The sequence below is a fragment of the Vanacampus margaritifer genome, chromosome 3 (assembly GCF_051991255.1).
Source record: "Vanacampus margaritifer isolate UIUO_Vmar chromosome 3, RoL_Vmar_1.0, whole genome shotgun sequence".
Classification (NCBI taxonomy): domain Eukaryota; kingdom Metazoa; phylum Chordata; class Actinopteri; order Syngnathiformes; family Syngnathidae; genus Vanacampus; species Vanacampus margaritifer.
This window is the reverse complement of record NC_135434.1, coordinates 6503092-6515486: the sequence shown is the minus strand read 5'-3', so window position 1 is coordinate 6515486 and position 12395 is coordinate 6503092. Positions and strand designations below refer to the sequence as shown.

Sequence of the window (12395 nt, the reverse complement as noted above, 5' to 3'; positions counted from 1 at the left end):
TATTATCACGTAAATATGTCAGAGTTTGGGAGAAGGGTCGATGCGGCGGGTGTTAAGTTTATAGCCGTTACAATTTACAAACAGAATCCCGTTCTTAGGAAAACGTTCTAACATTCTTTTCTATGTTCTTAGGACGATCGTACTTGGCGAGTTCCTGAGACTGTGCTCTGCGTACTGAGAAACCGCCAGTGTCTCACTAATATGATGCCCTATTGCACACATATGTGGATGTAGCTGTTGTGAGCGAAACACACAAGTCAGGTTGGTGATGACTGTTACAAATTGTACCGTGGAAAACTGAACTGAATGAACTACTTGGTAGAAAAGCGGCTTTAGATGTGGTTTTGTACAACCTAATAGAGCGCCAACAGTGGCTAATTAAAGTGCAGTTAAAACAAAACAAAAAAAACACACCCTCGTCGCAACACCAATGCCGTCACAAAGAGCTTGATGCAAACAAACAAAGGTCAAAGCTGTGACTCGATAATCACAGAAAAAACACACAGCAGCTACACCGATGGCATACAGCCAATTTGTTCCTTCGAGCGAGCGGGTGGTGCTGCCCTCAAGCCTTGGCCGTTGACCTTTCCTCTGACCGCTTCCAGAGGTTAATCAAGTCCCTACCTGTCCTTGGGTGTGCTGAGTCTTACCTCTTGGCATGATCACAGGTCAAAGGTCAAATAAATCCTGTCTGTATAATTACTTTGGGGGCAACTTTTGGTATGGGGACGAAAGAGACGAGGATTGTCTGTAGTGTTTGGTCACATCATGTTGAATACAATTAGCAGTGTGTGTACTCAGATGTTGATGTCAGATAGAGTTCAGACACAAAACAAGGACCAGGACACATGTCTAACCTGTGTCATATATGCATTGGACATTGAGAGCTATTTTAAAAGGGAAAGATTCTTTCAGTATTAGTCATTCACTGAGCGAGTACACCACTCACATTAATTGTACAAGAAGAGAGGTGTGAAAATATTGAGCATTATTGAATTTAACTATGAAAACTCACCAGAATCCGTATTTTCCCTGGAATATTACGCCAAATGTATAATTGAAATGCAGAAAGATGTCATACATTTGATCTTACCCAGTCTCGATTATCAAGATCTGCCCTTGAAGCTGCACTGACGCTGAATATAGTAGAGGGAATTAAAGAACATAGGCTGCCTCAAACTGCCTTAAAATGTGATCGTCCTATCTCTTAAGAGATGTGTGCTACTACAAAAGAAAATCATACTAAACAGCAAGGAAAAATAAACATAGTTAATTTATAAAAAATATACGGTGTTTAAAGAAAGATGAAGCTTTTTTTCTGGGTCCCCTTTGCTCTTTTTCCCCCCTTCTACTTTTCCAGGGCCTGTTGGCCTAATCCCAGCCAGCCAGCCTTGGGTGAACTCTTTGGAAGCTTCTTAAGCCCATGAATGTGCCTTTTGTTCCTGCCATTCCTCCGCTTGGCTGACAGAAAATAGCTAACTGGATTACTGCTAAAATTCAGAGTAAAGTGAACTCCCAAACTTCTATATGGCATAGTGCTAAGAAAGCGACCCCCTCCCCTTCCCCCTCCCCTTCCCCCTCACTCCTCATCAGCATCCCGCTTTCTATATCCTCCCAACCCTCCTTACTCCATCAAACATCCCCCCTAAACATGGGCTGCTAGTGTGTGATCTGACGCAGGAGGAGAGAAGAGGGATTAGATAAGGTTGAAGGGTTGCAAACTATGGACCTAAGGCTAAAGAGTAGGAACCCTAAAAGCAGTAAAGAACCTATTAATGGGTGTAAGGAAGCATATTAATCACTTCATCTTTATTAGAGATGTGAGTGGCTCATTGAAGTTAAAACAGGGACATTTCTGATCATACTTTTATCAATTCCATGCAAAATGGCCAAAGAGTTTTCATGTTTAAATGTATGTTGTAATGAGAAGAGGTATAGATTTGAGTGAGCGCGCTGTTGAATGGCTGTGTGCAGGTGGTCTTGGAGCTCAGCAGGAGTTAAGGGTGTGAGGTGTGGAGAACAAAAAGGTTTGTATGCGTGTGAATGCACGTGCCTCGGGTGGGTTCTGTTCAAAAAGATGAAAACAGGCCGGCTAAAGAGGTTTGATTTGATCCACCACCCACCCTGACTAACAGAGGTAAAAGAGGAGGCTGTGCACACTCGCACACACACACACACACACTTGCAGACAAAAGATTGAAGGAGGAGGGAAAAGAACTAAGATTTTTGATGAGTGTGTGTGTGTGTGTGTGTAACTGCATATGTGTGACAGCTTACTCCAGGGCGGACGACGGAGGCAGAGCGGTGGCGAGCGAAGCGGTGCGGGAGGGGGCGTGCTTAGAGGAGGCAAGGTCAAACAAACTCACATCTTGCTGACTTTTGGGTCAAAGATCAAAATTCAAGGGTCACCAACCTGTTCTGTCATTTGTCTTTATCCTGAGCCCGACAATGCTCGCATTTAAGGACACGTGTGTTAGGCCCGAAAATCTAAAACTTGTTGATATTTTAACAATTAATTCTTGGGTCTTCCACTTGAAAAAAACAAAAAATACCTCACTTCAAATAGTCTTCTCCTTTTGAAAAAAGGTCTAAATACTATTTGACTGACTTGACTTGACTGCATGTCATTGGCATACACAAATCTAGTGACAAATATAAGTGTGGGCGAAATTAAATCTGGACAGAAAACATTATTGTTCACTGCTGCTATTTCGAAAAATCCAAATTATTTCCGGTGTTCATCTTGCTTTTGTTTCGTGATTTTGACTTATGTACATCAAGTGATTTCTTTTACCTTTTCCATTCATCCTGTTTTTAAATTTTATTTCAACATTGACTTGAAAATGATCTGGGGCCATATTCCTGAAGAATCCAAAATGGCCGAATCATCAGAAACATCTCAGATCGATGATGTTTTCTTAGAATTTCCCCTAAAAGTGAAGAGTAGATCCTAGTAAAGATAAAAGCTATTTAGAAGTATTCTAGCCCTTAAGAGAGCTTCTAAGGTGAGATTTTTTTAAGCAGTTTTGGAGTTTCTTAAGCGGATGATAAAATGGCTAGGCGTGATGTGTGTGCAAAGTTTCATGTTTTCATCAAAATCAGTGTCATTTTCTTGGCAAACGGTAACAGTGTTCGGCAAAATAAAAAAGCGTAACTGCTACTCTTCATCTTGAACATCTTTAGAAACACCCACATTTTTCAGACATTGTGATAAAATCTATAGGAGGAATTGACCTCTAAATATTGTCAAAAATGGGGCCAAATGTAAAAGTAAATCATTCTTGAGTTCTTGAGAATGTTCTGGAGTCTCTCCTAAGCTAAGACTCCTTGCTAGGATTTATTTTTTTTTGGTTAAGTTAGGAGCTCTCTCCCTGATGCTTTGGTGTTCACGAATAAAACAAGGGGGGAAAGAGAGAAACACAAGCAAGTAGCGTCCATAAAAAGAAAGATTGAGTGATGGACACAATACATAATAATGTAGTTTATATTATGACATTTTTATTATCGTAGAAGTTGATTTAAATTTAGTATCCTATGTGTGTGGACAGAATGTTCAAAATATACAATATTAATTAAATATAATTATAGACGAAATTGAATGGAAGTACTACCAAGTCACTGTTTGATCAACTTTTGTCTATCTTTATAGAGTTGTAATAGAGACAACATTGTTTGGCGGCGCTGCATTTCCAAGACATTTCAGCCTGAAAAGTCACACAACAGCTGCATATTGTCTTTATCTATAAATGCATCTGATCCTGTCTGGCATGTATTATGCAAACATGGGGGGAGGCGAGACGAGTTCAACATCAAGATGTGATTCATTTTTGCAGGGATGTGATTTGACCAAAGTGAAATTATCTGAAAATTTAGCCGGGGGTCTGGGGGTGTGTTTTTAAGTACTTTCAATGCACTCACATGACAAAGAAATAGACAAAACAACAGCATAAATTTTCAATGTATATTGAACTATCCCATATAAAATGGCAGTTTTAGTCAACTCAAAATCAGTCACATTCAAAAACATTGGACTGCCTTTGCTTTTAAAAACTATCACTGAGAATATCATCATATCTAACTAATGTGATTACTACGTTAACACATAAATAATGTTGAAGAGTTCAAATTTCATGAACAAATAATTGTATCATGACCAAATGAAAAGTAACTCATATTAGAGCATACCACAAATGTCTTTGTTATAGCAGAAGATGTTATCTGTCGGAGTCATGTGCATACACAATGAACTACTATATAAAAAAAAATAATAATAATAAAAAAATATTGGAAATTTTTTTTTTTGGGGGGAGATAAAAAAAAGCGGAATTCCGCGAATTAGCGGAAAAATCACATCCCTGTTATTGCATCTGTCTGTAGGATACGGAAACATTGGTGGGTGGGGAAGTCTTAATATAAGAACAATCACTGTTTAAAGTAACAAAATTTTACAGGAGGGTCGATGGGACGGGAAAAGGTGTGCATCCACAGACACACACGTCAACAAACATGCGTCTTGGTGAATGAAGGTGACATACTGAAACAGATGACCAGTCGCATAGCAATGAAAGGCAGTGCAAGTTATTGAAATGGCAATATCTGACTTTTTTTTTTCCCCCGAAAACATAGCATCTATTCAGCAATGTAATTTTATAGCTCCTAAAGGACCTAAGGGCTGACTTAGAGCAAATCACAAGAAAGAGTCATGCCATATTGCCAACGACAAACCTGTAGGCCGCAGCACATGCAATCTGCAAGCGTGAGGGAATGTTTAGAGGTTAAAAGTTTTAGTACGTTAAGGTACTACACTAACTTGTGCAATAAATTACAGACAAGAGCACTTTCTTATTGTAGTTTTTCCAGACATAAAGTCACCATAATGAGATATTTTTCAGGGTCAATTGGAGTGTTTTTCTTTTCTTTTCTTTTTTTAATCTGACGCAAAATGTACCGCAAAAATATTGTTGTCACGATAACGGCACTTGAAATAAATGATTACTTTACACATGGAAATGCATGCTTTTCTCTGACTTACTGTTGACCAATCAGATGCAACCTTAAACGTGCATCACTACGCAATACAACTGTAACAAGGGTTATTACTAATACTTAAATAACATATATAAATATATATATAAATATATATATATATATAAAAAATATATATATATATATATATATATATATAATTTAATTTGAATAAGAATAAATATAACCTGCTTATTTTACTATGTGAAAAATTGTGTTTCTTTCTTTAGGAACTGCAATATCGCAGTAATATCAATATCACGCTACTAAACACCCATATCACATATTGCATGTTTTTTTTCTAGAGTCATGCAGGCCTAATATTTATTAACTGTTACAAATGTCAACATCATGGCGAAACTGTAACACACAAGCTTGTGGAGAATGTTGCTGCAAGGCACAGTGCCACTTTTTTGTCTGAAAAATATTCATTTGTGAGTGAGATACATTAATGTACTTATAGTTCAGATTCGAATGTAATTCTCGTTATATCTGCACAAAACACACATCATTTGAAAGAGCAAATGATTACTTCATTTTCATATATGCGACCCCAGCCCAAGAAAATGTTTTGCTAACGTCTAAATCAAACCGTGACCTTGTTACTAAACTACAGCCATAAAAATAAAAAATAAAAAAAGGCTGTCTGGGTCTTTATGAGCCAGCAAATAATCATTTTGGCTGCGGTAAAACAAAAGCAGTCTAGAACAATATTGCTTTATTTCACTCCAGCCGGGCCTCAATTATTCCGCACAATGGAAATACACTCATTAAAAGGGTAACTTCCTTTGTTTGACCACAGTGTGCGCCGCACACGCGTGTGTATGCACATCTGTTAATATGTGTGTTTGTATGCAGTCGCTGTCACATGATAAGAATTTTGCAGAGCGTGTGTTGGCGAGATAATAATCCCAGCGGTCAACAAAGACTGACCAGCCCGCCGTCGTCGTGAAGAGGAACAGAGCGAGAGGGAACGAGGGAGGAAGAGGGCGAGAGGGAGGTGGCCATGTGGTTAACACTTGCTCACTGAGAGGCGACTGGAGCCCGGCCAACCTCTTCACACACAGGCTGACCACACAAGAGCCTCTCTTTCTCCTTCTGCTTCTCATCCTCCCTTCCTCCCGAGTTACTTAACATTTCCTCCCTTGCCTTCTCTGACGGACACCTCCCACTCCCCCCGTCGTCCTTTGTCCCTTCCGGAGTTCGTCCCGCCGATTTTCCCACCTTCTTCCGCGACCCCGAAAGCATCACCTATCATCTCCGTGCGTGATGCGCATCCATCCCTCTCTTGCTGCCACCACAAACACTCGTCCCCTCCCCTCCTTCCTCCTCCTCAAAAAAACAAATGACATACCCGTATGGGGATCCGCTCGGTCTCCGTCTCCTTCTGTGGGTTGCGGTACTTCTCGTAAAATTCTCTCCTCTTCTTGCCCTCCTTGTCGTCTTTGCGTTCCTTCTTCTCCACGGGTTCGTCCGATGGTTCGGTCGGAGAGGGCAGAGTGGACTCGGGCGATTTCTCCACCTCCAGGTAGTTCTCATTCGGGTTGAGTACGATCACACTATAGCCCTCCTAAAACAGAGAGGAGATGATGTTCACATCATTATTAGATTTGTGCCCAATTTGATTTACATTTTTCTATTTCAGTTTTTTTCATCTTGAACAAATGAGGATGTGCAGTATATAAAGATAATTGATCCGTTAAAAATAAAAAATTGTTCTCATGCAAAATAAATGTGCTTAGGCAATAATTATGACATCTTAAATAATTGCATTACTCCATTTACCTCAACTCAATTTTATTTATATACAAAGTGCTGTACATGGAGTAAAAATCAGAAAACAATCAAGAAAACAACACAAAATAAATGAATATCATAAGTAGGAAAGAAAATAAGGAAATAGAACAAACAATTAATATCACAAGAAGTATATAAGTGAATATGTAAATAATAAAAATATCACTAAATTAATAACACAAAATACAGCAGGCACCATAAAACACTGAAACAATTATGAGTCTTGTGCTAAGTCGAAAGCCAAATAATAAAGATGTGGTTGAAGACAAGTTTTAAAGGTGGATAGAGAGGGAGGGGGGTTGCCTAATTTTTAATGGAAGGTCGTTCCAAAGGGAGGGACCAGCAAATGACGATATTTAGATAAAAATAAATAAATAATAGCCCTATAATAAAATATATATTTTTTAAATATATTAAAGAATATTGAAATTACCATGTTGAGTAAAAAAAACAACAACACATAGATTGGTAAAATCAAAAGGACTAATTTTAGCAGAGTGTAAACAAACAATATTATATTGTATGATATATTGTGCTTTCATTTGACACATTTTTACATGTTTTATATTTTTTTCCTTATTAAATGTAAAGTTGTTATGCAAGAAAAAAGGCACGATAATCTCAAAGTCAATAATATGACAGACACGAATATCAAACTTAAATTGTCTAATAACTGTTAACAAATTTCAAATGGCAGAAAAAAAAACTGTGTTGCAGCAGGTAAAAGTCTGAAATGTAAATGCACGATCGGAATTCCCCAACAGCGGTTTCAGTCAGTGGACAGCACTTAGTGACTCCAAAGGCCACATAGCACTTAATATCAAACTCAATCGATCCCAGCATCACTCAGCAGCCTGCTGCTACAAGCACACACACAAGTTGATGTGTGACTTTTTGTGTAAATGTCTTCAAAATGAACTTTATATGAAAAAGTGGAAATGGGAAATTAATTAAGTGTAGACAGAGGGGTCTTTTTTTTTTCTTTCTGCGTGGCCCTTGTCGTGACTTCTTCAACTTTGCAAACATTTTTAATTAACTGTGTTTATTGTCCCGAGCACTCTGAGATTACGGCAGGAAATAGATCTTGTTTCACATTGGAGGTTCGCACACAACTGCTATTGTGAATACACATACAACCCCCACCAGACTCAACTGGACACACACACACACACACACACACTGTAGTTTACACTCTAATAGCACATTCCGAGGAGTATGGCAAGACAGACAAATACCTTTAGGGGATGTGAGAGGGAATTAAGAGAGGTGGCATCGCTCAGCTTCCTCACTGCCTTCTCAAGGCATCACACACGTCTCCTCTTCCTTAATAAGTGTTAACACAACGTGCGTGTCCTCCCTGTGTGTCCCTTCTGCGCCCCAGCTCCATCAAACCTGCCACACACCCTTTCCCTTAGCACCTGCCGTCTGTTGACAACAGCACAATGACACATTCCGACTTATGCAGATGATCAAATTAGACTGATTCGCACTCCTTTTTCAAATTCATGTTATCTTTTAACTGGACCTACTGCTACATTTTCAATAAGACGTGATCATATTCATAATACGGCTTTTATATTGTAATTTTGATATTGATGTGATTTAAAATGCAACAAATTTAAGCTTTTAGGAATGATTGTGGAGATACTGGCCTGTATATGGCGATAAAATATATTCTACTAAAATCATCTAGTGAGTGATTTTTATGCAGGTATATTTTCACTGATTAGTTTTGAGTCAAGTGAGGCTGTGGAGATAATAGAGGAGGATCTATTAGGGAGGTTAAATTTTGGGCCAGCGACATTACCGAGACATTTTCACACGAGCAGCGTTGAAGACACAAGTGCACATGCCGACAGATGGATGACCAGATGAAAATGGGATCCGGCTTTAGCGAGGGAAGGAAAGACAGAGACATGCAGTTGAACTGGATCCACACCAGCTCTGTGGCACTGCCCACTGGTGGCAGCATGATAACATAGCCGAAGGGATCAGTTGACAAGGCAAAGACTAAATACATGGACAATCAAAAATAAAATTAAAAATAAAATATAGCGCAATTTAAAAGGTTTTTGCATGGAGATGTACCCCCATGAAATTTCTAGAAAAAAAGATTTACCTTTGAGTTTTACCTAAAAAAATTGTTTTGTTTTTATAAAATATAGAGTATAATAGGGATGAAAAGAAAAGTAGTCTGTGGAGTGTACTCACACAGGCAAAGTGACTAGGGCTCAGTATCGATTCATATTTCCAAAATTGATTTGATTCAATTCACAAGAGCCCAACTCGATTTGATTCACTTGGCTTGATTTTCAACCTATTTCAGGATTTCAAGCAGTGCCAATTTTTATCTTACATAAATTAAAATGACATATATTTCTATTTTTTTGGCTAATATATAATTTTGTTTTATTTATTGTAAACACAAATTAAAAATATTCTGCGTTGTCTTAAAGCGTAATAAGTCAGGTCTTTTGTTAATGTAAGAAAATACTAAAAAAATAAATTAATAAATTCCTGTGAACAATAAATCTCAAGAAAATTGTCAGATACAAAAAAATAGGCTTTTAAGTAAAATTCTCTTTTGAATTTATGGGAAAAAATACATATTAAATGGATTGATTTATGGTTTTATGAATTGACATTGATTCAATTAATCAATTTATTTAAACCCAACCGTAAAAGTGACACGAATAGGGAGAACCCGGGGGGTTAGAATCCTGGGTGTGCCTAATGTTTTGCCCAAGATGGACGCACCCCACAGTGTTTACAGTATGTTGTGCTTAAATGCTGTAGAAGTTGTAAAATTATTAGATCTCAACTGCATCATGGCACGGATTCATAGACACTGTGACTCTATTACCATCAACTATCCAATTAACGGAATGTAAAAAAAAAAAAAAAAGGAAATAAAAGTCCGATTGAGACATGAGGACAAAACAGGATAAATAAAAGCACCAGAAGTGACAGTGTTGCACGAGGGACAGACATCATAAACCATCACATCAGTATTACACTAATCCCGGTTTTCTCAGGGCAAAAGTTAATGGTCCAACCACACAGGTCCACGTGTTCGCTGGCTAACCCTGAGTGGCCTACAAGCAGGGTGAGCCTTCAGTTCTCTAACCCTCGCCCTTCACTCATCAATAACCCTTCCCGCCCTTCAGCATTCTGATGCTAACCTCAAGTGGGCCGAGGAGCTTGTAGCTTCCGCCTAATGCCAACACTTGGTCTCGGCCTTATAGCCTTTGCTTTGGATGGACTAACACACCTAAGTGAGCTAATGCTAACCCTTTCAGTTGTGCAATCACCCGGAAGGACATCGCTGTAAAGGCAGCCAGCGTCGTCGGCGCATGGAGGGGCAGCGCCGCTATGTCCAACCTCCGTGTCAGAGACCCTTATTAAATGACACTGAGATGTTTACGTTGACGTGAGCTCTGCTAGCTGCTAGGCAACTTGCTAACTTAGTTCTTATATATACGATCAAGTAAAAAAACGTACAAAAACGAGGCACACATTCCACACAATCTCTCCCACAAGGCTAACAGTTCCATCCTTGTTTGGTGACAGGTAAATCCCCTGAAACTGTTTTAAAGTGAGGTCATTCAGCCCTTTGTGTTTTGTGCTAACTGTTAAGTCTTACCCACATGAACACAAAGTGTGTCTAAATCTAATCTTTGTGTGGTGATGTGCTGTCAACGTCTGAATCTCAAACAAATGTGCGCCGCAAACCTTGGGTCAACCTGATTATTATACGACTAAATCTCCCCTCACACGCATTTGTAACATTTGGGGTCGCGTTGCCTTTGTGCTAAACACACACTGTCCAAAAGAAAACACACACGCACAGTCCTTTAGCGTTGGGTCAGTCTGGTCTTTTCTGCAGCAGTGTGCAGGCTGAGCCTCTTCCCATGCCCTGCGGGTGCCCCAGTGCCACCACCACACTGAGTCCCTGCCCCGGGGCCAGCGGTCAAGAGGGTTACCCCGACCCCGCTAGGGGAGGGAACCCCGACCTCCATCACCCTGCACTGGACGCTCCTTAGCGCTCCTTTGTCGGCCTGTCCCACATCAGATAGCAAAACAAAGGCTGCCGCTGCTACGGAAACCGGCTTATATCATCACCGGGGAGAGACCTTTCCTTTCCATCATCACAACATCTTAGATCATTGGGAGTTTTTAAAACCCGTGGGCGGTATTTTATTTTGAAATGGCTTGGTCAGAACCATCAAAAAGCCCAAAACGGGTCACAATACCGCCTAGGGGTTTTAAAAACAAGTCAAATATTTGTTGGATTTTTCAAAATGATACAAAAACCATGGTTGAATCTGTGCTAAAAATATATATATCTACAGTATTGTACAATACAGTATCGGTGCAATGTTTCTCGATTAATCAACAAAAAATGTCAGAATTTCAGATCTTTATCAGTAAATGTTCTCAAAATTACTGTAGTACAATATGAAGGTGATTATCTTTGTTTTGAACCAAAATAAATCAATTCATTTTAGCTTGGAAAACAATGATCAACATTTTAGCCTAAATAAATACTTCGTTGTCTATTTTTATACGATTGCTCAAGTAATCGAAATAATAATCGACAGATTAATTGATCACTGAAAAAAATTCTTGGCTGCAGCCCTACAATACAGCAATATAGCACTATTTTGGGATTATAAATAAGATGAGGCTGTTTTAACTGCAATATGGAGACCCTTACGGACTCCCTTTATGGTTCAATTGGATGCTTTTCACCCACTACAACCATGATGGCCACACATCATTATTTTCTCCTCTAGTTGAATTATTAGAAGTGTGTGAGCCTCTGTGTGGGTGATACCGCCCACACAATGGCCAGTAAATAAGATGCCCCCCACCCCTTCTTTTAAGACAGCAGCATGTAGAGTTTTACCAACGACGCTGAAAACGAAGTGAAATGTGTCTAATATGCGGGAATGGCGAGCGAGGCGGCAGGAGCGAGAGGGGTGTTTCATCTGTGCGAGCGGAGCTTAGCGCAGCTTTGATGTGAGGGCTCTCATGCAGCGAGCAAGGGGGCTTTGGGCGAGGGCGAAAAGGACAACACTTGACAGGTACAAAGCATGGCTGATAGGTGTCACGGATGAGGACAGTGGACGGGGATGGTTGTGTGAATTTTAAGCTACATGAATGGTCATGGTGCAGAATGGGGACCTATAAATGGATCTCAACGCATTTGTCTACCGCCATCGCATGGTTTGCGGGTGTCCGTTTGAATCGCCCTTTAGTACACTATTCCAATTTTGTCAAGGGGGTTTGTGTTTGGTTCAGGGCAAGTGGGCACTCCCTTTTCTCAAGCAGCTTTCACTTCCTTGTTTGCGCAATATGCCGCGGGTCTGATTCGTTGCTGAGACTTGACTGACAACGGGGAAAGGGTCACTCAGCATGGCGTACCCAATCGGATGAGGCGGAGGGGAGGGATTGAGACCTGAACGAGACACAATGACTGACAAAAAGACAATTTGGGGGGGGGGCGAGTCTAGAGGCTTGATTGTCATCTCATATGACAGCAAAAACTTGAAGAGGCAGGACAGTTAAAA

General features: G+C 39.8%; 1 protein-coding gene across 3 annotated transcripts in view; it reads right to left on the bottom strand.

Annotated features, from left to right (window-relative positions):
- Window positions 1–12395, bottom strand: part of arb2a (ARB2 cotranscriptional regulator A) — a 170658-nt gene that overhangs the window by 100668 nt on the left and 57595 nt on the right. For all 3 annotated transcript variants that reach the window (XM_077561614.1, XM_077561615.1, XM_077561616.1), the window contains exon 7: window positions 6380–6595. In XM_077561614.1, coding sequence (XP_077417740.1) covers window positions 6380–6595 — 216 coding nt within the window. The remainder of the gene's footprint in view (window positions 1–6379; window positions 6596–12395) is intronic.